This window comes from Zootermopsis nevadensis, unplaced genomic scaffold (genome assembly GCF_977971745.1).
Source record: "Zootermopsis nevadensis isolate Lab colony 2312 unplaced genomic scaffold, Znev_1.0 Znev_ptg000009l, whole genome shotgun sequence".
Taxonomy (NCBI): domain Eukaryota; kingdom Metazoa; phylum Arthropoda; class Insecta; order Blattodea; family Termopsidae; genus Zootermopsis; species Zootermopsis nevadensis.
This window is the reverse complement of record NW_028259141.1, coordinates 1872192-1899958: the sequence shown is the minus strand read 5'-3', so window position 1 is coordinate 1899958 and position 27767 is coordinate 1872192. Positions and strand designations below refer to the sequence as shown.

The 27767-nt window shown below is 37.5% G+C and overlaps 2 protein-coding genes and 1 long non-coding RNA gene across 14 annotated transcripts; 2 read left to right on the top strand and 1 right to left on the bottom strand.

Moving 5' to 3' along the window:
* Positions 1–654: 654 nt before the first annotated feature.
* Positions 655–6737, top strand: LOC147874310 (uncharacterized). Its single transcript, XM_087345974.1, has 2 exons — positions 655–1470; positions 6537–6737. The coding sequence occupies exons 1-2, from the start codon at positions 655–657 to the stop codon at positions 6735–6737; spliced, it is 1017 nt and encodes a 338-aa protein (XP_087202100.1).
* LOC110834194 (uncharacterized) lies at positions 6007–23465 on the bottom strand. 7 transcript variants are annotated; one of them, XM_022073093.2, is made up of 11 exons: positions 23425–23465; positions 20168–20331; positions 17878–18165; positions 16801–16876; positions 15939–16045; positions 12994–13187; positions 12555–12674; positions 9495–9582; positions 7921–8049; positions 7413–7440; positions 6007–7102 (listed from the first exon to the last, which is right to left on the bottom strand). In XM_022073093.2, exons 2-11 carry the CDS (start codon positions 20297–20299, stop codon positions 7056–7058), a joined length of 1209 nt encoding a protein of 402 aa, XP_021928785.2. In that variant the 5' UTR covers positions 20300–20331; positions 23425–23465; the 3' UTR covers positions 6007–7055. The 7 variants fall into 7 exon arrangements, with proteins under 7 accessions (XP_021928785.2, XP_021928784.2, XP_087201890.1 ...); XM_022073092.2 differs by lacking the exon at positions 23425–23465 and adding an exon at positions 22584–22741; XM_087345764.1 differs by lacking the exons at positions 7921–8049; positions 23425–23465 and adding an exon at positions 22584–22741.
* Positions 22799–27031, top strand: LOC110834196 (uncharacterized). 6 transcript variants are annotated; one of them, XR_015534325.1, is made up of 4 exons: positions 22799–22988; positions 23436–23668; positions 26237–26356; positions 26825–27031. It is a non-coding gene; the product is annotated as an uncharacterized LOC110834196 (long non-coding RNA). The 6 variants fall into 6 exon arrangements; XR_002544515.2 differs by having other exon boundaries at positions 22810–23061; XR_002544513.2 differs by having other exon boundaries at positions 22810–23061; positions 23436–23696.
* The last annotated feature ends 736 nt before the right edge of the window (positions 27032–27767 follow it).

Genomic DNA, 27767 nt, shown 5'->3' with positions numbered 1-27767 from the left:
GATGAAGTTCTCGATCTTGTGTTTCCAGAGTTAAGCCGTTGGATACTCGTCGTGTGTAAGAACACGTGTGAACGTAATCGGATAAATTACGACGACATTCATCGTAACTACGTAATAATTACTCCCATCGACACAGATAACCCGGAGAGAACACCGATAATTCTCCGCAATCAGATAATTCATCTGTCCAGAAGCAACGCTTGGAACCCCAGAGGTCGCTTTGTCGTGGCTTTGTCGAATAGTTTCAAGAATTCTTCGCTCAAGGTACAAAGGATTTTCGAAGAACTTTGGGATTACAAAATCATAAATGTTGTTGTGTTAGTTCCCAGTTTCGAGGAACGAAGTGAAATGGAATCAGTTTTGAAGGCCTATACGTGGTACCCATACGAGAATTCAGATCGATGTATCGAAGTGGATGAGGTCGCGTTGTTGGACACGTGGGTCAGAGGTCACTTTATTAAAGACGCTGACCTCTTCCCACCAAAGACAGGTTTAGATCTACACGGATGTCCTTTAAGGATATTAACTCAACCAACTATTTTCACTGTACTCGATCCTTGCTTCACGTACGTAAACCGTCCAGGAGTCTACAAAATTTCTTACAGGGATGGTTGGGAGATCAGACTGTTAAACATTATAACACGAAAAATGAACATGACAGAGGAATATCTGCTCCCAGTCAAAGACTTCTGGAATTTAACTGATGACAAAGGGGATTTTGCTGGTTTTACGAGGGAGTTACTTCAGAACAGAGCTGACTTGGCAGTGGGTCTCCTCGTCGTGAGAGATGACGTTCCGATCGAGGCAACACGACCTTACCACTGGGGTCAGTTATCGTGGTACGTGCCTTGTGGAAGTATATATCCCCGTTGGATGAGCATTTCGAGGATGTTTTCCGGGAGTCTCTGGGCGTCTGTGATGATGTCAGTTTTGATTTCCGTTCCTGTAATCATGTTGCTGGCAAGATTATCGGAAGATTCTGTTTACACGACTGGATCCAATGTCTTATCCGATACGTGGGCTGTGATATTGTCTGTGTCTGTACCCGCGATGCCCCGGAAGTGGTCACTGAGGTGTTTCTTCATGTCATGGGTCTTCTACAGTCTCGCGATTGACACCGTGTTCCAGACTTACCTCACGAGCTTTCTTACCGATCCTGGTGTAATTCCTCATGAGAAGAACGTAGAGGAACTCGCAAGATCTGATATAAAACTTGGATTATCTTTTAGAGATGGAGTCTTCTACGAAGACAAGAACGATGTTCAGTCACGAAGAATTATGTCGAAGAAAGTTGAATGTGAGGATCAGACCACGTGTTTTATCTGGGCAACAAAATACAAAAATCTTTCAATTCTGTTCTCAGATATTCTTTATAAGTTCCTGATTTCTATAAATCGGCCGGAGGAGACCAACAGCAAATCGCTTTGCGAAATTGAAGATGGAGTTGTCGAACGCGGTCCAGTCGTCATGGTGTTACCGAAAGGATCCTGTTTGTTCGATAGAATAAATGACATATTATTACATGTTGTGGAATCGGGAATTTTCGCCGAATGGGTGAAGATAACCGATTACATCCAGATGGTTAAAACAAAGGCGTTCTTTCCTTACGGACTCTCTGATGAATACTTCAAGCTGTCTCTCGAACACCTGCAGTCTGGTTTCTACTTGTTGCTTATCGGTTACTTCGCATCGTTTATCATTTTTGTTGCAGAATTTTTACGAAAATTCGTTCTGTCCACTTGAACTTTGGTGTTTCTGTCGTAAATTCCAACGAATCTTTGCTGCACGCCTTCAGAAGAGCACAAGAGTGAAACAAGTGACATATTAGTTGTAGAATTGCTCTAGTCCATCGTTTCTTAACCTATGGTACGCGAACTATATGTAAGGAAATCGAAAGATGATAATTGTTCCTTGAATACATTTGGTTGGTGGTATATTTGTGTGTTAAATTAGAATTAGCGGTAAGGTTGAGAACCCCTGCTGTAGTCTAGACCAGTGGTATTCAACCTGGGGTACGCGAAGACATCTTAAGGGGTACGTGAAATTTAAAAAATATATATTTTTTATTATAAACACTGAATAATCAGTAATGTAATTTATTTAATTCATTTTAGATGTAGATTATATATTACGTATAACTTGAATTGGGGGTACAAAGTTGAAGAGAAATTATATCTGGGGGTACGCGAACATAAAAAGTTGAATACCACTGGTCTAGACCAGGAACACGTAGTCTGTGACGCACTAATGAAACATTATTAGTCCCCTAATTATTAATGATTTCATTTTGTTTACGAATTTGTTTAAAATTCTGCAATTTGCGTTTTTAATTCTTCCTTGTTCTGTAAAAGTAAAATTTCTGGTTTTACGTTTAAATTTTCGCTTTGTATGTTACACATTTTAATATTTAACGTGCTTACTAGAAATCTAGACCTCCTATAATTACAAACCGTTTCAAAATCGAACCCTTTCAAATCATAACAGAAGAGACGAACATCGAAATAGATATTTTTGTCCTCACAAAAGAGAATCAATACTAAATATTTCATGAATGATTGAGGAGTGTGATATCGATGTGTTTAGTACAGAATATTTATATTAAATTAAAAATTAATTACAAAAGCGTTCACCTATCTGAGGCGTAACTTGACTTTACGCGAAGGAATAAGAAATTTCCCCTAAAATTATCCCTCGTATTCACGGAAATAAAGGCGAAGCAGATGGGGGCAGTCGCTCCAGAGAGTTCGCCGATATATAAAATAATTCTCTGACATCAGAGAGGCAACATGATTGAAGACAGATTTGGAAACAGTGCAGTGATGTCTTTTATTAAGTTGGTATACATGAAGTGTTTAAACTCCAGGGCGACGGACTTAGAGACAATTTAAGAAATAAACTTTTATTTATTGGAAGTTTTTATAAAATCTTTTCTTCCACTTCTCAGTACTAATACTAGTAACAGCACACATGATAAAGACATTGAGAAACATTTTCACAAAAACGTGTACTCTCATGTATATTTGAAACTACGCAGAGAATTGCCTTCATATCCTTCACATGTCGATTTGGTCTTCTGGGTAGCGACGCCACATAGAATTATATGTGCTGCCCTGAAGATGGAAGCAATATGATCCTCCGAAACACTGGTACCTGCCCACAATTTCACAGCACATGAAACAAACATCGACACTGTCGTGAGAAAGTCACATCGCACAAACTTACATTCTCGTGATTTGGCTTAAAATACTCTTTGAACACTGAAGTTCTGTTACGTTGGCACCACTGGTTTTGAGTGTTAAATAAACGAAGATGGAACCAGTTTTGAGGAGCTGTCTTGTAGGTCTGAGAGCTTGGACAAACCACTGAATGCATGATTAAAATACTGTCTTCGTAATACAGATTTTAAATAAATTAAATATTTAAGAAATTTGATCTAGAAATATAAACCGCGTAATATTTGTTGGAAATGAGTGCATAATCGAAAGGTTTAAAGTAGCGAGCTTTGTTGCTTCTATCAGCAGCCACTAGGTGCGCTGTAATCGCAGTAGAGAGAATTAATACAAAAGCTAATTACGTTTCGCGGTCAGAAGCTGTTTTGGCGGTTTTCGATAATTGCGGGATGAGCCTAATTACCGGCCTACGAGCAGTTCACTCAGTCTCTGCGAAGTCTAGAGTATGAATATTTCTTTTCGGAGGGGAAGGACATGTTAAGGGGACAGTACGCATCACTACTCCTCCCCCCCCCCCCAAATGCCTCAAAATTACGTCGTAATTAACAATCGAGATGCTTGTGAATCAGCAGGCACGCGAATGTTGTCCAATGTTTGAATTAGATTTATAATTGTTTTAACGCGTGCAGAATTACCGATGGGACTCGCATTAAAATCAAATTTCTTTTGTTTTCGGATTTGCTCTACAAATTCATTCGTTAGAATACATTTCTCAAAGCCTAAAGAATATTTTGAACCCCGTATTTAGCAAATTCATGGCGCATTATAGAAGGAAGCCAGGAGGGATTGGAAGAGAGTGCTGGTCGGATTGACTGGAGTATTTCACGGGAAAAGCCTTGCTCAAAGCCCATCTAGGTGGCTGTCTCAGGTGGAGGATCTCCTCGACGATCAACCCACAGCTCCCCATGAAACCTGAGGTCCCTAGAGTGGGAAAAGGAGTGGGGGACTGTCCAGAGGGGAGAAGGGTGTCCACTGGACGCTCACACCGCGACGACAAAACCGCCAGTGGGACGCTGAAGCCCCCAGCCAGGACCCGCTTCCTCGGCGGAGGTTACCGGTGGCCTGTCCGGGTCCATGAGCGTCACGTCTAATGACGTTGAGGCAGTCAGGAACCGTGTGAGATAGAGGCCGTGTCCGGAAAAGACAGAGTGAGGCATTAACCGTTGCTGGCATGCATCTCTTGGGGAGAGTTTTAAAAAAAAAGTTGTAAATTTTTTAAAATTTTCGAAAATTCAAAAAATGCTGGAGATCATCTGAAAAACGCACAAAACCAATTTTTTTTTAAAAAATCTGAAAAAAAATTTGAATATGGAATTTTTCAAGAAATTTTGTTTTTGCGCTTTTTGGATAATTTCCAGCATTTTTTTTTAAAATTTTGAAAATTTTTCAAAGTTTATTCCAAAGTTCTCCCCATCTGATGCCTTGCAGAAACGGTCTCTGTCGGAGAGTTTAAGATGTACTGTGTCTGTCAAACTCGATGTGTGCCTGACACGGTCTCTGAAAAGCCTGCCGCACAGCCTCAGCTGCGGTGACGCGCCGAACTAAACACAGCGAGAGCTACAAACCAACTGAAGCTGACACCCCTCTAGCGCGTGCTTCGGACGAGTCCATCTCATACGACCTTTGCGCATGCGCCAGCACTTCTCGCGCGACCTATAGCAATCATTTCCCAATTACTGAAGCTGCTGAGGTCGTATATGACACGGTATTAAGCCCCAACAACAAAGATTGAGAGGGAGCACAAAATAGACTAAAAAGAAGTCAGAATAGGGGATAAAAAGATGAAAATATAAATCAGTATTACATAAAACTTACAATATGACAATTGTTGATCTATGTTCAGAAACAAGTACGTATTAACAAAATGATTTAACCTAACCTAAAAAAACACATCACGTATTCTGGCAGCAAGTTGATGTGTATTATTTTTTTTTAAAATTCCTTTCTAAAAGAAATGATAATTTCATTATTCCATTGGGTTAAAGACATTTAACGAAGTACATCTTCATACCTTTGTTCCTTTCATATATCCATTTCCTACTCCATATCTCTTGTAATGTTTCTTGCGAATCACAAATCAGACTTACTTTTTGAGGTTATGTAACGTCAAATATGGAAGATGCTATATCATTGACGTTGTTCAGTTACAAAAATAATTCATCCATAAATATATCTAGCAATCATGTGGTTTCTTCTGTAGAAAAAATAAAGGAGGAGATTTCCATAATGCAGTTTACATGTTACTTTCCAGAGTAAATCGCAAAATCCATGCGTAGCATTTACCTGAAGGGCGTAATATTTCTGCAGTTTCATGATTAATGACCTCTAACTTGTTTCAAATGACCACTTGCACGTCAAACCTTTTCTGGAATCATTTTGTCCAAGTTGGTTATCTACTCGTACGTCCACAAACCTATAAGGATATTGGGAATTTGGGAGACGCCGGTCCAGGTACTGAGTTAGAGAATTTTTTAGGTTAGAACGATTAATTTGCGGGTAAGAAAATTAATCTTTTGATGCTGGAGAAGCGTGCAGTTACCAATGAAGGTAGGAATTCAGTTCAAGGCCAATTACAGCGAGGCACGAAAACAGCAGTCAAATACATAGATGACATATGAAATAAAATATTAGTGAAAACAAAATAAACAATAAGAAACCAGAAAAAAACTTACAAAATTAAATATCATAAAATATGGACAAATTTAAATATTATAAATATTATAATTTCCAACCAGCCACGATGTCTGGGATCTGTAGAATAAGTCAGTCTTTTATTTTTAAAACGCCTATTTTATTCAATATTAAATGTTTCACAGATTATTCCAGCCGATACTGCTCAATTCGTTTTTACAGTAATGATTATTGACATTAAAAATTTTTTTGAACGTCAACTGAAAATTTGAGAGACTTCAAATACTCGCTGTGGCGAGCATGATGTTGCACCGTGTAGTGTGGTATGAGTTCACTCACAATTCCCATCATCGGGGTCATAATCAAAAGTTTGGTTCAGTCTCAGGGCATCTTAATCAAAAGCGAGGTCACACGTAAACTGCCAACGATGTCCTCGGAAACCAACAGAAATCAATCTGATAGTGTGAGTGAATCCTCCGGGGAGTCCTCCAAGACGAATGGCCAGATATTGGACCTACTGGTTGATGGCGTTTACGACAGACCTAAGTCGGATTACTTCCTTGCAGATATTCAGGAGAGTAAACAGCGTACGAAGCTCTAAATCATGCGCTCATAATTTTTGGACGACAATTTCCGCAGAAAGTGATGACCTTTTGATAAGAACAATGGTCTCAGTCAGTAGGTGGCCCAGGAAGGGCAACATTCTTCTGGTTAGTCAGTGGTGACAAGAACCACCATCACATTGCCCTTATCAGAGACCCAGCTGACAAAGGCAATGAGACGATGGCTCTCGACACCTCGGCAACTCCAACCACAACGACTACAACCACAGGGCTCGAGGCCTTCAAGACACTGCAGGTTTCCAAAGATCCATAAGGAAGGTACCCTCTTTAAGCCCATCGTGGCACCAAAATCTGGCAAGTCTGCTCAGAGGACACTCAGAGAATTCTGCGCAACATATAAAGACTTCTTAATGGTGGCAAGTATGAAGATGTTGTCTTCTGGAGGCACGGCACAGAAATCCAGAAGACGGCGATCTTCAATATCGTTCATCTGCGGGATCGATGACGTTTAGTGTCAGAACTGTTCCCTCATCTCAGTGGGACGCAGCTCTCTCGTTGCCTCTGATGATAATAGGCGATAACCTCTTCCGAAATGTCATTTCTACGTAGATCTTCGTTAGATTTGTTACTTTCATGATACATCTTGTTTCATTTCCTCTTTTGGGCGTTGAAATGTTCCTAGTTGTGTATTTTTGTAAAATGTTATTACGATTGGAATAAATTTGCTCAAATTTAATTTTTAGCTTGGAATTTCTACCACAGAAGCCAGATGACAGTGGCGTCTTCATTTCCCTGATGTTTCAATTAATACAACGTGACTTTTACAGTCCAAGTTCCAAGAACGATTACGATTTGCCCTTTCAGTAACCTTATCCTTGTCCCTGAATTTGGCAATTTGAACTTTGAAAAGTTTGTTTGTTGAGAATTTTTAAATTCTTCAATCTCACTGTAGATGCCTTCTAGTGTCGAAACAACTGTGCAAACTTACCTATTCTTGGTACAGTCTTCATTTTTACCTTGAAAATAAATAACAGCTTCATAAATATTTTGTACGCGATGAATTTTTGAATCACATCATTCATTGCTACATAACAAAATTAAATATTACCAACTACATTTAATATGAGATGATAAAGTTGCGTCATATTGTGATAAATATATATTTGTTTAAATCTTGTCAAGTCAAATCACAATAAAATTCCTATTAAATATTAAAATATTACTAAAAATTAACATTTAAATATTTAAAATTATGATCTAATGTATATCGAACATTTCGATAGAGAACATCATTTTAAATATTTAAATGTTAATTTTTAGTAATATTTTAATATTTAATAGGAATTTTATTGTGATTGTGACTGACAAGATTTAAACAAATATACATTTAATATATTTAAAATTTTATATTTGGAATGTTTAAAATTAACCGGTCTCATAAAATCACGCTACAGTAATATTAAATGCCTAACGTGAGGTAATTTTGTTTTGAATACCTTCAATAATTCTTTGCTACGATCGTCCGGTGCTGTTTGTAGTGTCGAGATCTTCGCACCTTGGCCTTGTTTTCTCTTTAACGAGAACCTAAACTGTCCACATGATTTCTTCTTGGCAAGTACCGATCCCTGAAATTGTCGGGAACATAAGTTGAGTACTCAGCCCTACGAACATTCCCAGTGCGGATCTCAAAACTCGCAACATTGTAAGAAGACTTGGTTATGTATTTGGCCTCTTTTAGGGGCTGCAGATATTGAATCACTTTCTCTAGGGTTCTGACAAGTTCAGCCTGAGCTGTCAACCTGGAAACTATAAACAGCAATTAACTTTGTTATTTTCAAGTTGGTTTGAGCTTCATTTTCAGACCCCCTATTCAAAATTTCTCACATTCTTCCTCATGATGGGTGAAAATAATGTGTATCCACTGAAGTAGAAAAAACAAATTTTTCTGTGTGGTCATTAGTTCACAACCATGGCTTCTATCATGTCAAATGAGCTTTCAAAAAACAAATAAAGTTACGCCTGAAGAAATACCAGAAGTTATTTTGGACACTGATATTAACTGCATTTTTTTTAAAAAAAACTGTGTATTCTCTTGAATAAAAATTTTCTTGGATATTATCCATCGTCTAGTAAATATAAAACTTAAAACGACGTTTCGGAGATGGGACTCTATCTCCGTCTTCAGGTTCCTACACAATTGGGCCCACTAGATAGAGCTAATCCCTATCTCCGGACCTTAAATAAAATTTTTTTGGATATTATCCATCGTCTAGTAAATATAAAACGTAAAACGACGTTTCGGAGATGGGACTCTATCTCCGTCTTCAGGTTCCTACGCAGTTGGGCCCACTAGATAGAGCTAATCCCTATCTCCGGACCTTGAATAAAAATTTCCTTGGATATTATCCATCGTCTAGTAAATATAAAACGTAAAACGACGTTTCGGAGATATAGTCCCATCTCCGAAACTTCGTTTTACGTTTTTATATTTACTAGACGATGGATAATATCCAAGGAAATTTTTATTGAATTGACTCTTCACCATCGTCAAGAAGTTTTAGATCTGATGTGTATTCTCTGTTCTATTCGAATAAATATGGCTTTTATTTTGTCAATTTATCATGTTTACATTAGATAATATTAAAGTTTTCCGTGGAGCACGCACAAAAGTTTAAAAACCTGCAAAGAAACTCCGTAACCCCTTCGTTTAAAGGTTAAAATAGCAAGGGAATTTGCAATTTATACAGGTCACCTAGTCTTAGTTTCATCAAAATGTAAGTGGTTACTGTGTGCTCAGTATTGGCGGTGAAACCTAGAAGTAACTCTGAGAGATAGACAAAACAAAGCTTAATAAAATGACGAACAATCTCAAGAGAAATACAGAAATCTCATTCTTCAGATGAGAGCAAACAGACTTCGTACATTCAGACTAAAAGGGATATGAGAAGTTTCGATGTGTGGGGCAAAGCGTCTAGTTTCAGACTTAGTCACGATGGTCCAATACTTTCCATAAAAAGGCGAGAGGGAATTATAGAAAGAAGATGACAGTTTGATAAATATTGTGGCGTACCTGTTGCTTAAGGGCGTCAGTGTTCTCAGTCAGGACAGTATCTCTGAGTTTCCTCCCTTTCTTATCTTTCAGACCATTCTGTAATTGGCTGCACAAATATAAAAAAAAAACAAGAAACATATTAATTCTGTGTGGTACAGATGACCTTAAAGACGTAGGCATATGTAACCCCTTCCATGTGTACTGCTTTAGAATTAAAACTGTCTCTCCATATCAAGAACTGTAGATAGTTAGTAACTAATCTAGTCAGATAGACAGAAATTTTGGTAAAATATTATTATTATTATCCATCTATACATATCAATTTCATAACAATTCCAAAGAATGCTAAAATCAGAATCAAAGTTCACCATACAAAAATCACAAATCATACGCCAAATTAAATTAATTTACAAGAAAAAACAACAGATAAACAATAATTTTATATACACAATGCAGTATTTGACGTATTGAGTACTGTGTGGCAAATTATAGAACACGATTTATATTTATTTTTATTTAGTGTTCTGTCTGACGACAGGTCCATATGAACAGGATCCTTCCATCCTTTTCTCGGGCTGGGACCTGTTTATATACGTTCTTGGCAGATGATCCAGAAGTGGTTTGCCATTGCCTTCTTCTGTGTGTGAATGGAGTAATTGTTGGGATGCCACGGAGGAAAACTCCGTGTTGCCTAGACCACGGCCTTGCCCAACACAAGTTATAAATTCGGGCACCGCCGGGAATCGAACCCGAGACCCCAGGATTACAAGGCCAGCGTTCTAACCGCTAGACCACCTCATCTTATTATTATTTAGTGTTCTGTCTGACGACAGGTCCATATGAACAGGATCCTTCGATCCTTTTCTCTTCACGGACTGGGAGCTGTTCATATACGTTCTTGGCAGATGATCCAGAAGTGGTTTGCCATTGCCTTCTTCTGTGTGTGAATGGAGTAATTGTTGGGATGCCACGGAGGAAAACTCCGTGTTGCCTAGACCACGGCCTTGCCCAACACAAGTTATGAATTCGGGCACCGCCGGGAATCGAACCCGAGACCACGATTATCAAAAGGCTAGAAAAATCTGTGCGTCTGGTGTTTAAGATATTTCATGCTTATCTGGAGGTAACTGGATTGTTTTCGATACCTGATATATAGGGATATGTGGCCGGTGTGACGTGTGTTATAATAAGCAGTCTTTACATTTAAGTTTCTAAACTCCTTTATTGAATCTATCTGCTTCTCGTGGTTATGAAAGTAATTGCGTTCTGCTGTGTTATTTTTCCAAAAGGATGGTTTTATGAGGTGGGACCTCGATATACCGCGGCTGTGATCATGTCCCCCGGGCACCATTACATATGTCATACGTTGTACAAAAATTTGTATGACATGTTTTGGTTATTATAAGACTGTATTGTAGTTGCGGTTACAGAGAGTAAAGTCTGTGTTTCGCTATGAATAGGCATTTATCGTTTCTCTAACCTTGGGATTATTTTGTTCAAACAGCAAAATTTGATTGAGACAGGAAGAGTTGCATTTTTCTGATGCCAATTTTGTTCATTTTTGAAATGTAAATTTCATTTCAGTGCTTTTCTGAGGAGCTTGTGTGAATTGTGTGTTGTTTAAGTTATCGTATTCTTGGGTAGAAGGAATGTTTGTCAGTATTTTGCTGTTTATTGAAATTCTGGGGGTTGCATAACGCGCAGATTTTTCTAGCCTTTTGATAATCGTGGTCTCGGGTTCGATTCTCGGTGGTGCCCGAATTTATAACTTGTGTTGGGCAAGGCCGTGGTCTAGGCAACACGGAGTTTTCCTCCGTGGCATCCCAACAATTACTCCATTCACACACAGAAGAAGGCAATGGCAAACCACTTCTGGATCATCTGCCAAGAACGTATATGAACAGGTCCCAATCCGAGAAAAGGATGGAAGGATCCTGTTCATATGGACCTGTCCTCAGACAGAACACTAATAATAATAAGATGAGGTGGTCTAGCGGTTAGAACGCTGGCCTTGTAATCCTGGGGTCTCGGGTTCGATTCCCGGCGGTGCCCGAATTTATAACTTGTGTTGGGCAAGGCCGTGGTCTAGGCAACACGGAGTTTTCCTCCGTGGCATCCCAACAATTACTCCATTCACACACAGAAGAAGGCAATGGCAAACCACTTCTGGATCATCTGCCAAGAACGTATATGAACAGCTCCCAGTCCGTGAAGAGAAAAGGATCGAAGGATCCTGTTCATATGGACCTGTCGTCAGACAGAACACTAAATAATAATAAGATGAGGTGGTCTAGCGGTTAGAACGCTGGCCTTGTAATCCTGGGGTCTCGGGTTCGATTCCCGGCGGTGCCCGAATTTATAACTTGTGTTGGGCAAGGCCGTGGTCTAGGCAACACGGAGTTTTCCTCCGTGGCATCCGAACAATTACTCCATTCACACACAGAAGAAGGCAATGGCAAATCACTTCTGGATCATCTGCCAAGAACGTATATGAACAGGTCCCAGTCCGAGAAAAGGATGGAAGGATCCTGTTCATATGGACCTGTCGTCAGACAGAACACTAAATAATAAAATACTATGGAAAAAATTGACCTAAATACGCAAATGTATCAGTAGCTTGAAGTGCGATGCGCCTTTGTTTGTATAAATAAATTGTTTGTACAACTTAAACAATTTGTGATATTTAAAATCTGAAGACAGATATCGAAAGCTCAAGATGTAATACGTATTTCGAACGCAATATGTCCAGATCCATCTCTTAACGCGCCAGATGCATTGAAAAATTGTACACATTGGTTCATTAAAATTACAATAAATGTATAAACAATTATAATTACAACAAAATACATTACTGATTCTTAAAGGTCTTTATTTACTCATCATTTTACATTACCCTTACTCTTACAATTAATGAGTAATGAACGTTTAAATGTGACTCGGCGCTGGACCTTACACATCTTCGTAACTAACGCTGATTTGCCGAATGATCCTTCCGTGTAGACGTATTTACGTCAGAAAAAGAAATGATAATTAATTAACTAAACTCGTTTGGTCCTGTACAGCCAAACATTCTCTTACCTTAAGTTCTGTTTAACTTGTAGTTTCTGTATTGCGTCATCTAATCGACTCTGAAGTTGCATAATAACAATCTCAGCTTCATTTTCCATCCTGTACGTACTTACAATATGTTGAAACACCCTAGAAAGAAAGTCTTTATTATAGACATAAAACTCTTTCTACGATGGAAAGATGAACGTATAAATTCGTGAGGCATTTAAATTACCCTATCGGAGGATGTCGGTGCACTGTACGGGCGGCTGTAGGCTTAACCAGCCAATTTTATAATACTGCATCATACCTCATAGTAAGAATATAAATTGTAAGCGTCTTAGGACCTAAGACTGACGAAACAAGTGAGCAGTCTGGGATTGCCCAGAATTGTGACTTTTATCGCCTCTCACAGTGAAATTTATGGCCACTTGGTAGACCAAGAAGGAGATGGAAGGGCAAAACATACCTAAATTCAAGGTGATCCCTGTCCTCCTCCAATTCCATAATCCTTTCCTCTGCCTTCATCAGTTCGTTCGTCTTGCGGACAGCCAAATCCTTTACCTTGTCTGATTGCAAGATCTTACGGCCATTTCTAGAAAAATTAGGATTCATTTTGCTCGATTCCTGTTGTGCGGTTCTTAACTGAAGATCCTTTGAACTCTTCAAAGACAAAAATAACAATAAAACATCAGAATTTGTTAATTAGAAAATAAAATAAATCCTGTATCAGCACATTTAAATTATAATGGTGTTTGGTCGGGGGGGGGGGTTATTAATAAAGTCATCTGATAAAACTCAATGAACTACCTACTATAATTTAATAATATAATTATATAAAATAAAAGTTATGCCTTCCAACACTTCTTCTATGGCTCTCCGGTCCATGACCTCCTCAATTCTTCTCTGTCCGAGGCTTTGATTGAGGTTTCGAAACGTCTTCCTTGCGACCAACCCCCAACCTGGAGGACCAGGGTACCTGTCTTAGTCTGACCTCTCCCCCTAGGGAGGCCCTACCAGTAGCTCTTGGGGTCACTGAGGTCCTCAAGCCCCACCACCAAGACAAGGCCTTAAAACACTTAATGTAACAAATAAATTGAACACGTAAATTGATTCGTCTACGATATAATATTTAAAGATTTAGAGATAAAATTTAGCAAATTTAATTAAATGTGTGATATAAGATGAGTGTTAATTAAAAATACAAATACAGACGCTGTATTAAAATTACGTACAGACACCAACAAAGGACATAAACGCTTTTAGATTGGCTAGTAGCAATTCGTCACTCACGGCAAAATCTTGCGCATGCGCGTATATTGCATTCCTAGCAGGGCTTTTCTCCTGGTCTGTAGACTGTAATTAAGCGTAGGGACAACAACTTTACTCCGCACACACTTTTCAAACATCAGGGTACTTCAAAGGGTACAATCTCGTTATTTCTGTGACGGCATATAATTACTGTTGTCTCTTTGCTAATATTTAACTTAACTGTTGATAGACTATGGGGTATGTGTCATTGCTGATCTCTAACTCCAAATAAGCTGTAGACGAGAAAGGTCGGGGCTTTTAAATGAGATTTATTATGTCGCTTTCATAGGGTTAGGTTAGGTTAGGTTAGGTTAGGTTAGGTTAGGTTAGGTTTGGTTTGGATAGGTTACGTTAGGTTAAGTTAGGATAGGTTAGGTTAGGTTTGGTTGGATTAGGTTAGGTTAGGTTAGGTTAGGTTTGGTTTGGATAGGTTACGTTAGGTTAGGTTAGGTTAGGTTTGGTTTGGTTTGGATAGGTTACGTTAGGTTAAGTTAGGATAGGTTAGGTTAGATTAGGTTAGGTTTGGTTTGGTTTGGTTTGGATAGGTTACGTTAGGTTAGGTTACGTTAGGTTTGGTTTGGATAGGTTACGTTAGGTTAAGTTAGGATAGGTTAAGTTACGTTAGGTTAGGTTACGTTAGGTTAGGTTACGTTAGGTTAGGTTAGGTTTGGTTTGGATAGGTTACGTTAGGTTAAGTTAGGATAGGTTAAGTTACGTTAGGTTAGGTTACGTTAGGTTTCGTTAGGTTAGGTTACGTTAGGTTAGGTTAGGTTTGGTTTGGATAGGTTACGTTAGGTTAAGTTAGGATAGGTTAAGTTACGTTAGGTTAGGTTACGTTAGGTTAGGTTAAGTTTGGTTTGGATAGGTTACGTTAGGTTAAGTTAGGATAGGTTAAGTTACGTTAGGTTAGGTTACGTTAGGTTTCGTTAGGTTAGGTTAGGTTACGTTAGGTTAGGTTAGGTTTGGTTTGGATAGGTTACGTTAGGTTAAGTTAGGATAGGTTAAGTTACGTTAGGTTAGGTTACGTTAGGTTTCGTTAGGTTAGGTTACGTTAGGTTAGGTTAGGTTAGGTTTGGTTTGGATAGGTTACGTTAGGTTAAGTTAGGATAGGTTAGGTTAGGTTTGGTTGGATTAGGTTAGGTTAGGTTAGGTTAGGTTTGGTTTGGATAGGTTACGTTAGGTTAGGTTAGGTTAGGTTTGGTTTGGTTTGGATAGGTTACGTTAGGTTAAGTTAGGATAGGTTAGGTTAGATTAGGTTAGGTTTGGTTTGGTTTGGTTTGGATAGGTTACGTTAGGTTAGGTTACGTTAGGTTTGGTTTGGATAGGTTACGTTAGGTTAAGTTAGGATAGGTTAAGTTACGTTAGGTTAGGTTACGTTAGGTTAGGTTACGTTAGGTTAGGTTAGGTTTGGTTTGGATAGGTTACGTTAGGTTAAGTTAGGATAGGTTAAGTTACGTTAGGTTAGGTTACGTTAGGTTTCGTTAGGTTAGGTTACGTTAGGTTAGGTTAGGTTTGGTTTGGATAGGTTACGTTAGGTTAAGTTAGGATAGGTTAAGTTACGTTAGGTTAGGTTACGTTAGGTTAGGTTAAGTTTGGTTTGGATAGGTTACGTTAGGTTAAGTTAGGATAGGTTAAGTTACGTTAGGTTAGGTTACGTTAGGTTTCGTTAGGTTAGGTTAGGTTACGTTAGGTTAGGTTAGGTTTGGTTTGGATAGGTTACGTTAGGTTAAGTTAGGATAGGTTAAGTTACGTTAGGTTAGGTTACGTTAGGTTTCGTTAGGTTAGGTTACGTTAGGTTAGGTTAGGTTAGGTTTGGTTTGGATAGGTTACGTTAGGTTAAGTTAGGATAGGTTAAGTTACGTTAGGTTAGGTTACGTTAGGTTTCGTTAGGTTAGGTTACGTTAGGTTAGGTTAGGTTAGGTTTGGTTTGGATAGGTTACGTTAGGTTAAGTTAGGATAGGTTAGGTTACGTTAGGTTAGGTTACGTTAGGTTAGGTTAGGTTAGGTTAGGTTAGGTTTGGTTTGGATAGGTTACGTTAGGTTAAGTTAGGATAGGTTAGGTTACTTTAGGTTAGGTTACGTTAGGTTAGGTTAGGTTACTACCTTGAGGAGTTTCATCTTCTTATCCCTGTCCTGCTCATTTTCCAGTTGAACAGCGATGGTTCGCAATTCCTGGGGCAGACTTGTGTTTAGCGCAAGAATGCTATCATCTGCAACATTGTTGAATGTTCTTTGTTTAATCCTACCTTCAGTAATGCAGAGCACATAACGAAATTATAAGATGATCAATGAACTGAAAAGGATACGGAATTAAGCAAATGCAGACTAATTTAACTCGCTGTTCTGGCATTTGCCTGGGCAGACTTAAGTCATTTGATAAAGCAGGAATAAAAGAAATAATATAAGAAAGAAAGAAACAACCAATGGACCTTCTGTTATGCTTCGTTTGCAGGAAGCTCGTGGATAAGATTTATGCCGGCTGAATTACTGTCCGCATAACGGACCAGCCCCTCGGCTTTGTAAGTGCTGTTCTGACTAAGAGACTTACTGACACTCACTGATCAACTGATTGGCTATCTGAGTTACGCTAATTTTACAACCCATAAACTGATTGACTTCATCTGGCTAATTCATTCCCTTATTGAATGATGATATCATGAATCAGTCACGGCTGATTGACTCCTTAAATGATTACTGAGGATGGAAACAAATGCTACCAGAATATGGGGAACATATTCAAACATAACGTGTATTATATGTAAAATGTCACGTAGAAAAGTACATTTAAACTGATATTTATGTGGTTTCCGATATCTTGAAAGTTTAAGCCTACCCATAACTCTGATGACACCAGAACTGAAGTTTGATTCACTCGCTCCTTTATTACGATATTTGGTGTTTGTTTGTGGAAGTGCGCGATTTATAACAGAACTCATATCGATCATTTTAACTTTTTCCACCGTACCTAAATTCTTCCCTGTCGAGTTCAATACTCTGTCATGTAGATAAACAAGTGTTGAGTGCTCTCTCTTAAAGTTCTCCTGAAACACAAACATGCGTAATGCTTCATTTTATAGCCAATTTTCTATTTGCATTGGTTGCTGTTGTATACATCATTCTAGTGGGTATGGTGTTCATTTATTGTTAGATACAGATACAATGTTTTAAATAAAAATGTACTACAGACATTATCCTGCAGAGACCAACTGATTTTCATTTTATTTCATTAAATAATCATTATATATTAAATATTGTCCGTCTAATCACAATAAATTCTTATTAAATATTAAAATATTACAATAATTAACATTTAAAATATTTAAAATATTAAATGATGTTCTTTATCGAAATATTCGATTTACATTAGACCATCATTTTTCATGTTTCACGACATGTTTCAGTTCCTAAAAGAACCATCTTCAGGTGTATATAATTATATAAAACTTTAAAACGATAAATAATTCAAATATTTTAATATTTAATAAGAATTTATTGTGATTAGACGGACAAGATTTAATATATACTTATTTATCACAATATGACGCAACTTTGCCATCTTAAATAATCATATCAATAAACACGGTGGAACCTCGATATTACGTAGATTTCAACGGACAGCTTCATTATATGACATGTAATCATATTGGGGGGCACATGATCACCCCCCCCCCCCCCGCGGTATACTGAGGTTACAGTATACTTGAAATAAAAGTTGTAGATTTTAATGAGATTGAGATATCATGTACTAGTTTTGCGTGTGGTGAGCCCTTTTTATGAGAAAAGGGCGACTTTGATTTCTGATTAATGTAAATTAGGGGTTGGAAAATTACGGCAGATTCCGAGTTTTGCCCAAAAGCATTCAGTGTATTCCTTCAACTCACTACCTCTTGAATACCAAAATTTCATAAATATTTTTTCAATACTTCCAGAAATGAAATGTGTAGATACGAAAGAATATGAAAAATCACTACTCTGAGTGTTTTAATTTCAAGCGTTTAACATAAAAAATACACAAAATAAGAAATTCATTAGATATTCCCACCTGTTTTTTAATTAACTCAGTTTGCATTGCATAAATTTTCTTCTTCTGAGTAAGAAACTGTGCTTCTAATAGTTTTGGGTCCTCATTTGCCATGAGAGGTCCTTTCGTTTTGTTTGTTTTTGGAGCTGACGTGTTTGGTTTAGAAGGTCCAGTGGCCTTCCCGCTCATTAGCGCATTTCGTGGTACATCAGGTTTCGTGGCGTGGAAAACTTCTGTCGTACCGTGTGGCTTCATTTTTCCATCAATCTTACTTACTTTATCTCTTTCCAGGTTATTTTCAATGTCTACCTGAAAGATATAAGATTACAGGTGACGTCTTCTAGACAAGATAAAATATACAAATGCACATATAATTTATCTGTTTATGAGCAAAATCTTAAATCTAAAATTCGTGTTACTTATGTACACTATCGTTACTGAGCAATGTATATTTTTTTATTTCGATTTGTTTCTGATAATCTTATGGTATGGTCAAATTCTTTCCAATTTGTGACAATTATTCCTTCCAGATAACTTCATAAATGTTTTTTAAATAACTGAAGGTAACGCTCCATATATTGTTAACATCATAAGCATAATACAGAGATATGTCAGATTCGTGCTCCATCCCCATCATCCCCGAACCCCCGGGGAAAGAGTTATTGTCTTATTCATTTATTTCTAGACAATCGTCTTGCGATTACCAACATTAAATCTCTATGTAGAAGATGGTGGTAATATATTTCTATGGCATATATGTAACCACATATAAGAATATATGTCCCCATAGACCAAAAGACACCATAATCCACATTTTAGCCAAATTGAAAAACTCGTATCTCACATATTCTTATTTTAAACATTCATGTTGCGTAGTTAAAAACCGAAATCACACACAAACGTTCTTGATTTGACCGAACCTAACTTTTAGTACATTTGACAATCCTTGCAATTGCAATATCTGAGGAATATAATGTTTTGAAGAAATGAAAATGAGTTTGGGCCAAGCTCTGGTTACTGGACCATGCAAAATTGTTACAGGAATTTATTAAAATATTTAGAGTAGTGTTTCTCAAAGTGTGGTATACATACCACCAGTGGTAAACAAAAGGTTTTAATGGGGGTATGCAAATAATGAAGAAAGCTTTCTGAGAGAAATACATAAACTAGGTAATATAATTTAAAAATATATGCAGATAAAATTCAACAAATTTAATTAAATATGTGAGACGCTATCCTAAAATTATGACCATCCAAAAATTAAAGTTCAGCTCAGAAATATGGACACTAACAAAGAACAAAAACTGTAGTAATAAAATTCATTAGAAATGTGGCTGAATCTAACACAAGGATCAGATACAAATTAAAAAATTGACAGTGGAACCACAGAATCTGACGTCGTCTTTGTATTTAAATTATATTTAGGCAATAAATACAATGAAAGGAAGTTTATATATTGGCTTTATTCTAAATATTTCCTTTATACATGCTTTACAATTGAGTAGTTTGGTTAAGACTTTGCTTATTTAACTTGAATTAGTTACGCTTAAGATGGGTCTGTGGTAGATGAATGTAATGTAATGTTTCCTAGGTAACAACAATGCCGAGTAAACAGATGTTTCCTAGGTAACAACAATGCCGAGTAAACAGATGTTTCCTAGGTAACAACAATGTCGAGTAAACAGATGTTTCTTAGGTAACAACAATGCCGAGTAAACAGATGTTTCCTAGGTAACAACAATGACGAGTAAACAGATGTTTCTTAGGTAACATAACAATGCAGTTATACTTTTTCGTTTCACTTTTTGCCGAATGACACTGACTCTAAAATATAGACGTATTTACGTCAAAATATTCCTAGTGCTCTTATGCACTGTCTCCAGTGTAACGCAATTCATGAGTTAGTGTTGTGGGCCCTGGCCAGAATTTGACGTGCTTCCACACAATAGGAAATTTTGGACAATTTCCAGCTGAAATGGACTAATTTTCATACCAAATTTCATAAAAATACATCGAGCAGTTCTTCAATTGAAATGGACATAATCACATCATGCAAAAAAGCATAATACTGATAGTGTGGATGCAAGAAATGTGACAAACTCAACAACAGTGCAATAATAATATTAAAATGGCTCTTAAATAAACATAGTGTGAGGATGTGGATTGGATTTATCTGGCACAGAAAATAAGGTCCAGTGGCATGCTCTCATGAACACAGTAATGTGTCTTTGAGTATTTTGTCAGCTGAGCGTGTATCATCTTTTCAAGAAGGACCCTTCCCTTTGTGAAGAAGTATATATGAAAATCTAACCTCAAATCTAAGCTTTTTCATCACTGCATCTGGGCGAGTTTCAACTCCCTTCATTTCTTGCAACTCTTTTCCCTGAACATTGGTGGACATCTGGTTGAATAATTTGATGATTCCCTTCACTCCATTCCCCATGTTCGTTACACCCTTACTTGGAGGTACATGACCTGAAGTACATGACAAAGTATGTACAAATGCATTACAGATCGTATAGTTCCAAAATTAAAATTGTACTCGTAATTTAAAAGAAAATTTATTTAAAATAATTAATGTGAATTTGCTGTTGATGTAAAAAAATTCTCTCTGTAGAAGAGAACACAAATCACGAGAGTCTAAAAAAAATCTGAATCTAAAAATCATAAAATAACCAATTAACTTAGAAAATTATCTAACGAAGAATTCTGTGATTAACACGTCACACAGTACTTGCTGTTACAGCAATAGACTCTAGAATGTAATTATTTGTTTGACATGTAGATAGGATGGGGGAGACAAGAACTGCACATAAAATTTTGATAAAAAAATCTCTTGGAAAATTCTATGAGGATAATATTAAAATTGATATTAGGGAGAGACACTGTGAGGATGGAAGGTGGGTGGAACTAGCAGAGATTCTATCTCGTGTGTCATAAATTAACCAAATACGATTTCAAAGTCTTTCCTGTATGATTATATAACATAACCTCACTTTCACGCTGTAAACAACAATTTTTGTAAAAAGAAAAATGTTATATTTCTTGATTGCTTGAGTTGGTGAATGAACTCGATTTTTAACATTTATGTACATAATCGATTGTCGAATGGTGATACACAGACTCCGAAACATGTTACTGTTTACACTGCACACTTTTAACCAATAAATGTTGAAGACAATGTTGATATATACGGGAATAAAAAAAAACTCTGGAAATGGGGGAAAACTGATTCGAAAAATGAGGGTTAAAAACTTAAAAACTGCAATTTATTTTAAGATTTTCTGAACTTTTAGGAGTTAAAATATGGAATATGGATGCCTTCTGGATATGTAGCGTCCGATAAAATGGTCTTCGCTCACAATATGGAATAAAGAAAACCTAATAATATTTAAGAATTCAGTCCGTACCGCGAAGAAAACACAACTCTTCACCATTGCAAAGATCAAGTGTTTAATGCTGTTTAATGAAATAATCGCTGTTTATAATGAGACACGCGCTACGTACATAATTTTTAAACAGAGAGTCCGTACCGCGAAGAAAACACAACTCTTCACCATTACAAAGATCAAATGTTTAACGCTGTTTAATGAAATAATCGCTGTTTATAATGAGACACGCGCTACGTACATAATTTTTAAACAGAGAGTCCGTACCGCGAAGAAAACACAACTCTTCACCATTACAAAGATCAAATGTTTAACGCTGTTTAATGAAATAATCGCTGTTTATAATGAGACACGCGCTACGTACATAATTTTTAAACAGAGAGTCCGTACCGCGAAGAAAACACAACTCTTCACCATTACAAAGATCAAATGTTTAACGCTGTTTAATGAAATAATCGCTGTTTATAATGAGACACGCGCTACGTACATAATTTTTAAACAGAGAGTCCGTACCGCGAAGAAAACACAACTCTTCACCATTACAAAGATCAAATGTTTAACGCTGTTTAATGAAATAATCGCTGTTTATAATGAGACACGCGCTACGTACATAATTTTTAAACAGAGAGTCCGTACCGCGAAGAAAACACAACTCTTCACCATTACAAAGATCAAATGTTTAACGCTGTTTAATGAAATAATCGCTGTTTATAATGAGACACGCGCTACGTACATAATTTTTAAACAGAGAGTCCGTACCGCGAAGAAAACACAACTCTTCACCATTACAAAGATCAAATGTTTAACGCTGTTTAATGAAATAATCGCTGTTTATAATGAGACACGGGAGCCTTGACCAGTACAACTGGGATCTGTTGCTGCTGATGGGAGGTCATCCCGTCAGGCAAGTTGTCCAAAGGAATTTGGTTGGTTGGATCTCCGGGGTTTGAACCCAGAGAGGGAGGGGCCGTTTCGGCTGAAGGCCTCTGCGGCATAGGGGAAAGATCACTTCAGCTGATGGCCTCCGTGATCGGGGTGGGGGTGGCGGGCCGTGCCCCTATTAAGTTATACCCTGGCATTCGCCTTACAACTGAGGAAAGCACGGAAAACCTCAGTCAGGGTAACCGAGTAGTCTAACCACTCGTTGTGCTGACTTGGCCGTCTTTTGGGGACGGCCTCGGCTGGCCTGCTGAACATCAGTCGCCCTCGGTTGCCCTTGGCCGACCTCTGGCACCGTACCGCGAAGAAAACACAAGTCTTCACCATTACAAAGATCAAAATCCTAACGGTCCAATGTCGATTCAATTCGGCTCTGTCTCGAAGGGTAAAAATACTTACCGTCTGATGTATACACATCCGATCTCGCTGACATATTTTGTTGCTAAACAAACTTCTAAAGCGATGCTGAAATCGACAGGTAACTTTCTGGTTAACAAAATTCTAAACTGTAAGTGATTACTCACTGCTAACCAATTTCTAAACTTTGTATAACAAACAATGCTTAGCAACAACATGTTTATTAACACGCGAGTCTGGATTTCAATAATACGATTTGCCTCTGACCAATCAAGGCTGTGGGATTGTGCGTGACGTCATGTTTGTTTGGGTGTGTGAGTCGTGGCCTTGGTATAATCTGTTGTAAGCGGCCAGCACCACAGATACAGCTGGAGAACGGATCACAGCACAACACTGCAGAAAACAAATGACGAACAGCAGCCGGCGCATGCGCACAACGAATTAAAGGTGGGGAAGATCCTGACTAGCTGAGTCATTGTTTACAGCAGCATTTGTTATGATTCTTAGGAATACTGAACAGGTATGGCCCAATCTTTATAATTTTCCATAATCACAAACGTAGAACTAAAAGTAGTATTAATGTCTTGTCCTGTTATTTTATTCACCTTAAATCTTTACAAATATTTCATTTCGTGAGTCAACTAATTACTTGAAATAAGAAGTTATGTTTAAATCTGTATGTATACATAAAATAACCTCACATGTGTCTTGAAAACTAATGACTATGTGTAGATAAATTTGGTATTTGGGACCATCCCAAAGTTTGCTAAAAAAAAAAATATCGGTTTTAATCGATCTATTATAATGTGTAGTTTCAATGAAAATTCGTTCTTGAAAAACTGTTTTTTTTTTCCCTGTATACAAATTGCAACACAAACCTAACCTCATTCACAGTTGACCATCTCCCATCCCGTGCACGTTCATGCCTGTTGATGAGGGGATGACGAACACGCATATTTTGTTGGTCTGCATGGTGCTGCCATCTAGTTTGAAACATCTGAACTTACACGAAAAAGTTACATCGCATTTTTGAAAGAAAAGAACATCCAGAGTGTTTAAAATTTCGTCATAAAATTGCAATATTTCAAGAAAGTGGTGAGAACATTCTGCGCAATGAAAGGATCAACGTAAGCAATTCTAATGATTCAAGATTACGTAAGCAATGCACCGAAAAACAACAAAGGATTTTAGCATAAATTGTGTGAAACGAAAACAATTGGACGACTTTTATCTCCAACAAACAAAATCGAAGAGAATAAGGAAGACATACGTATTAATTCGGACATTATTGAGGTTGCTGCTAGAAATATCTCTTCTGTGACATCATAAAAGTCACTGTTGGTCAGATTAAGTTTGCAAAGACGTGGTTTGAATGCATTGGCGGTCATTTTTGTAAGCCCTTGTAATCCAGAAAAGCCAGTGACCATAACAAATACAAAACAACGCTATCTATGAACTGAGTGCAGGAAACATGCGTCTACTGCTGGCGCCATCTGTGGTTCAATAATTCAGTCCCTAAAACCGATGACATGGAAATACCCAACAGAGTCTGTCAAGTAAAAACTGGTCGTCCTTGAGAGTTGATAATCTCCTGGCTGGTTAGTGGGATCCATATCGGAGGTGCTTATTAAACACTTGTAGTTGTTCTGATGTAGGTAGTCAAGTGATTGAGATTAGCTCATTCTAGCGGACCCAAGCACAACTGAAGACGACGAAAGATCCTCGAATCTTTGCGAAATGTTTCTGAAAGCAAACGATGGGCAAAGTCCAAATACCCAAGAATATAAAGTGACTTTCTAACTTTACGTCTGTCCGTGTAATAGAATACAAACTGATTAATTTTTTTAGAGGTGCTTACTACCAACATCATTAGTGTATTCTGATGATGGAGGCAGTAACCACCTCTGAAACGTCGGTTAATTTATATGAGACTGCACGACGTAACATCCATTAAGACCGTTTATCTTTATACTCACAGCCGTGAGAACATGACATCTTACTTTACATGTTACATTCTCTTTGCTTAGTTTTTTAAAAAAAAGTGTGGTGAAAAGCCATTGCGATGTGAGATTTTTCAGCGCAGTAGTCGCTGGTTGTACTTTTCTGTACGAGCCTCGTCATTTTTAAACCTCAACTTTAGTCAAGGTTGTGCAAAACGAAGACACATGTCTTCTCTCGCAAATCGCTGTTGTGTAACTCACTGATTGTAGAGTCAAGGTTAGCTTGTCTGTTGTCTCCTACTTACATCGCTTGTTTGTCTACGAATGTAACCTAACCTAACATTCATTTATAAGAAGGCATTAATGACATTGGAGAACAGGCTGGTGGCAAATCTTAACCACAGCCATTCAGGTTTTTATAAATTCTTTGCGATTAAAACTGTCTCTAGATTCCCAATCCAACCACTTCATTCTCTTATAATGTAATTTCTGATTATTATTATCCTTATTCTATGGCTCTCCGGTCCGTATTCGTTCCATGGCCTTCTCAATTCACCTCTTCCATTCGGTCCTCTGTTAGGTCCGTCTCTCCGTGGCTTTGATTGAGGTTTCTGATTATATAACTTATTAATACATTTGCACGCTTTCCCGGGCTCCCAGTCGCCATTTTGTAAAGTCTCTGAACAAAATGAAGTACAGGATTTTTTCATTTCTATCAGCTTGTCGTAACTACACTTCTAATGCCACCCAAAAATATCAAGAGACCTCGCTCAGTCAGACGGAGAATGTAGAGGGGGCAGGTACAGTGGAGGTCGTGCCCCTGAACCTGGTGTCCCTCGCCTCCGTGATTACACAGTGGATTATTTGCTTAGTTCATTTCCTACTTTCTACGTCGTAATACTGTACTTTCGGTCTCGTGCTGCCAGTCGGTAACTGCTCATTACTCGGTTGACGTCTGTGACTCAGTCGGCACGCGAGTGCAGATAACCTCACAATCCACGAGGTACGCTCGTACTAAGTCGAACGAAATTGAAAATCGACTATTGTCTCACCTCACGCGGCGCAGTATTTATTGAATCTGTACTTTTTTTCTGGTAATTACGAGTTTGATTACGAACTTTAGAATTGTTCGGTTACGTTTGGAAACACTGGAAGAAATTTCTAAACACTGTGTGCCAACAAGACAAACTTCATTGCTGTCCAGAATACCAACATCAACATCATTAACGCCGTGGCAACCTCAAATCTCATGTGATGAATTCTATTATGTGTCATATCCTAACTCTGATTATCATCTACAGCTCCGACTAATCTTTAGAATCTATAAAGTGGGCGTTGCCAACTACCAGTGTTTTTATGACAGCATGTTGGCTTTCTGTACTTAGGTCAAGGTTAGATCACGAAGAGACAGATTCTATGTTCTATCGAAAGTTTCTTCGGAATCGATTACAATCGATATATGGCGTGGAATGAGGTTAGAAAATGACATTGGTATTTAAAGACATAAAGATTTGAAACAGAGGTTGTAACGCGATTAGTCCAAAAATATTATCGCTCAAGCATCTTACTTTAGTTATATTCCTGATAATGGAGGCAGCAAGACCCTCTAAAACGTCGGGACACTTCTACCATACTACACAATGCAAACAAATCTTATCGCTGTGATCACAGATAATGAATCTTTTAGAGTTTTGTTAACAGAACACAGCTTAATGCTACAGGGTGTGTTGTTTATGATTGTTATTCTTGTGATAGGGGGAACCATGGATTTGGAAGACATAAACTTGAAACAGTCATACACACCGTGGAAGGCTTACCGTCAGAGCAAACTTGCAAATCTGTTGTTCACCAAGGAACTAGCAAGAAGGCTTCAAGGTAGACGTCATAGTTAATGCAGTAAACCCTCGATTTAAGCGACTGTTTGGACGAAGAAGAGTCGGGTAATGTTGATTGTCCTTTAGAAGCTGCGAAGTTGTTTCTGATGGCGCCAGAAATGCGTCCTCAGACCATAAAAAGTCCGTTGAAACTGAAAATGTCTGTTAATACCTCGCGCCGAGAAAGGAATTCACCATATAATTTCAGGGAAACGATGAACTCAGTTTAAAAATGTTTATTTTTACATTTGGTCTTGTAATGTTTTTTTTTTCCCCGTGTTGTGTCGTAAATACGCTGAATTAATTTATATAATTAAGAACACCATTTTTTAATATTAATACTACAACCAAATAAATTAATTCTTAGTTTCATAATGTTAGATTATATGACTATTTATGATCTTAACGTATATGTTAATACACAATTGTTTAAATAAGAACTCGATGGTAATAATTAATTTTTATATAGAAATTGTAGTGAAAAGACATCGTCTAGCGAATCCCGTGACCCCGAGGTGGCCAGAAAACTTTGGGAGATTAGCAAGAAGATGGTGGGTCTGGAAAATGGGAACCTCTCCACTGTGGATGACGTAACAGCTCGTCTAGACCAATGGTAGACAAACCTGGGGTACGCGAAGACATCTCAGGGGGTACGTGAAATTTAAAAAAAATATATTATTTTATGATAAACACTTAATAATCAGTAATGTAATTTATTTAATTTATTTTAAATGTAGATTATATAATATGTATAACTTGAATTATACACCAACAACTTTGGGGGTACAAAGTTGAAGAGAAATTATATCTGGGGGTACGCGAAGACATCTTAGGGGATACGTGAAATTTAAAAAAAATATATTATTTTATGATAAACACTTAATAATCAGTAATGTAATTTATTTAATTTATTTTAAATGTAGATTATATACTATGTATAACTTGAATTATACACCAACAACTTTGGGGGTACAAAGTTGAAGAGAAATTATATCTGGGGGTACGCGAAGACATCTTAGGGGATACGTGAAATTTAAAAAAAATATATTATTTTATGATAAACACTTAATAATCAGTAATGTAATTTATTTAATTTATTTTAAATGTAGATTATATAATATGTATAACTTGAATTATACACCAACAACTTTGGGGGTACAAAGTTGAAGAGAAATTATATCTGGGGGTACGCGAAGACATTATTATTATTATTTATTATTGACTGCAAATGGGTTTATACCCGGTGGCAGTGTCCTACAATAACATACAAAACAATGAGACAGAACAGAACAATGAGATACATCAACACAATGAGACAGAACACAACAATAAACAAAAGGAAAACAACAATAAACATCTTAGGGGATACGTGAAATTTAAAAAAAAATATTATTTTATGATAAACACTTAAT

Bases quoted from the DNA above. Each gene is read 5' to 3' on its own strand.
- LOC147874310 (XM_087345974.1), top strand. From the start codon at position 655: ATGACAGAGGAATATCTGCTCCCAGTCAAAGACTTCTGGAATTTAACT. The intron at 1,471-6,536 runs GTGTTACCGAAA...CAATGGTCTCAG, and splicing joins AACGCGGTCCAGTCGTCATG to TCAGTAGGTGGCCCAGGAAG.
- LOC110834194 (XM_022073092.2), bottom strand. From the start codon at position 22,617: ATGTCAGCGAGATCGGATGTGTATACATCAGACG. The intron at 18,166-20,167 runs GTTAGATTTTCA...TATATCTTTCAG, and splicing joins TGAAAAAGCTTAGATTTGAG to GTAGACATTGAAAATAACCT. The intron at 16,877-17,877 runs GTGGGAATATCT...TTTGTGTTTCAG, and splicing joins CTGAGTTAATTAAAAAACAG to GAGAACTTTAAGAGAGAGCA.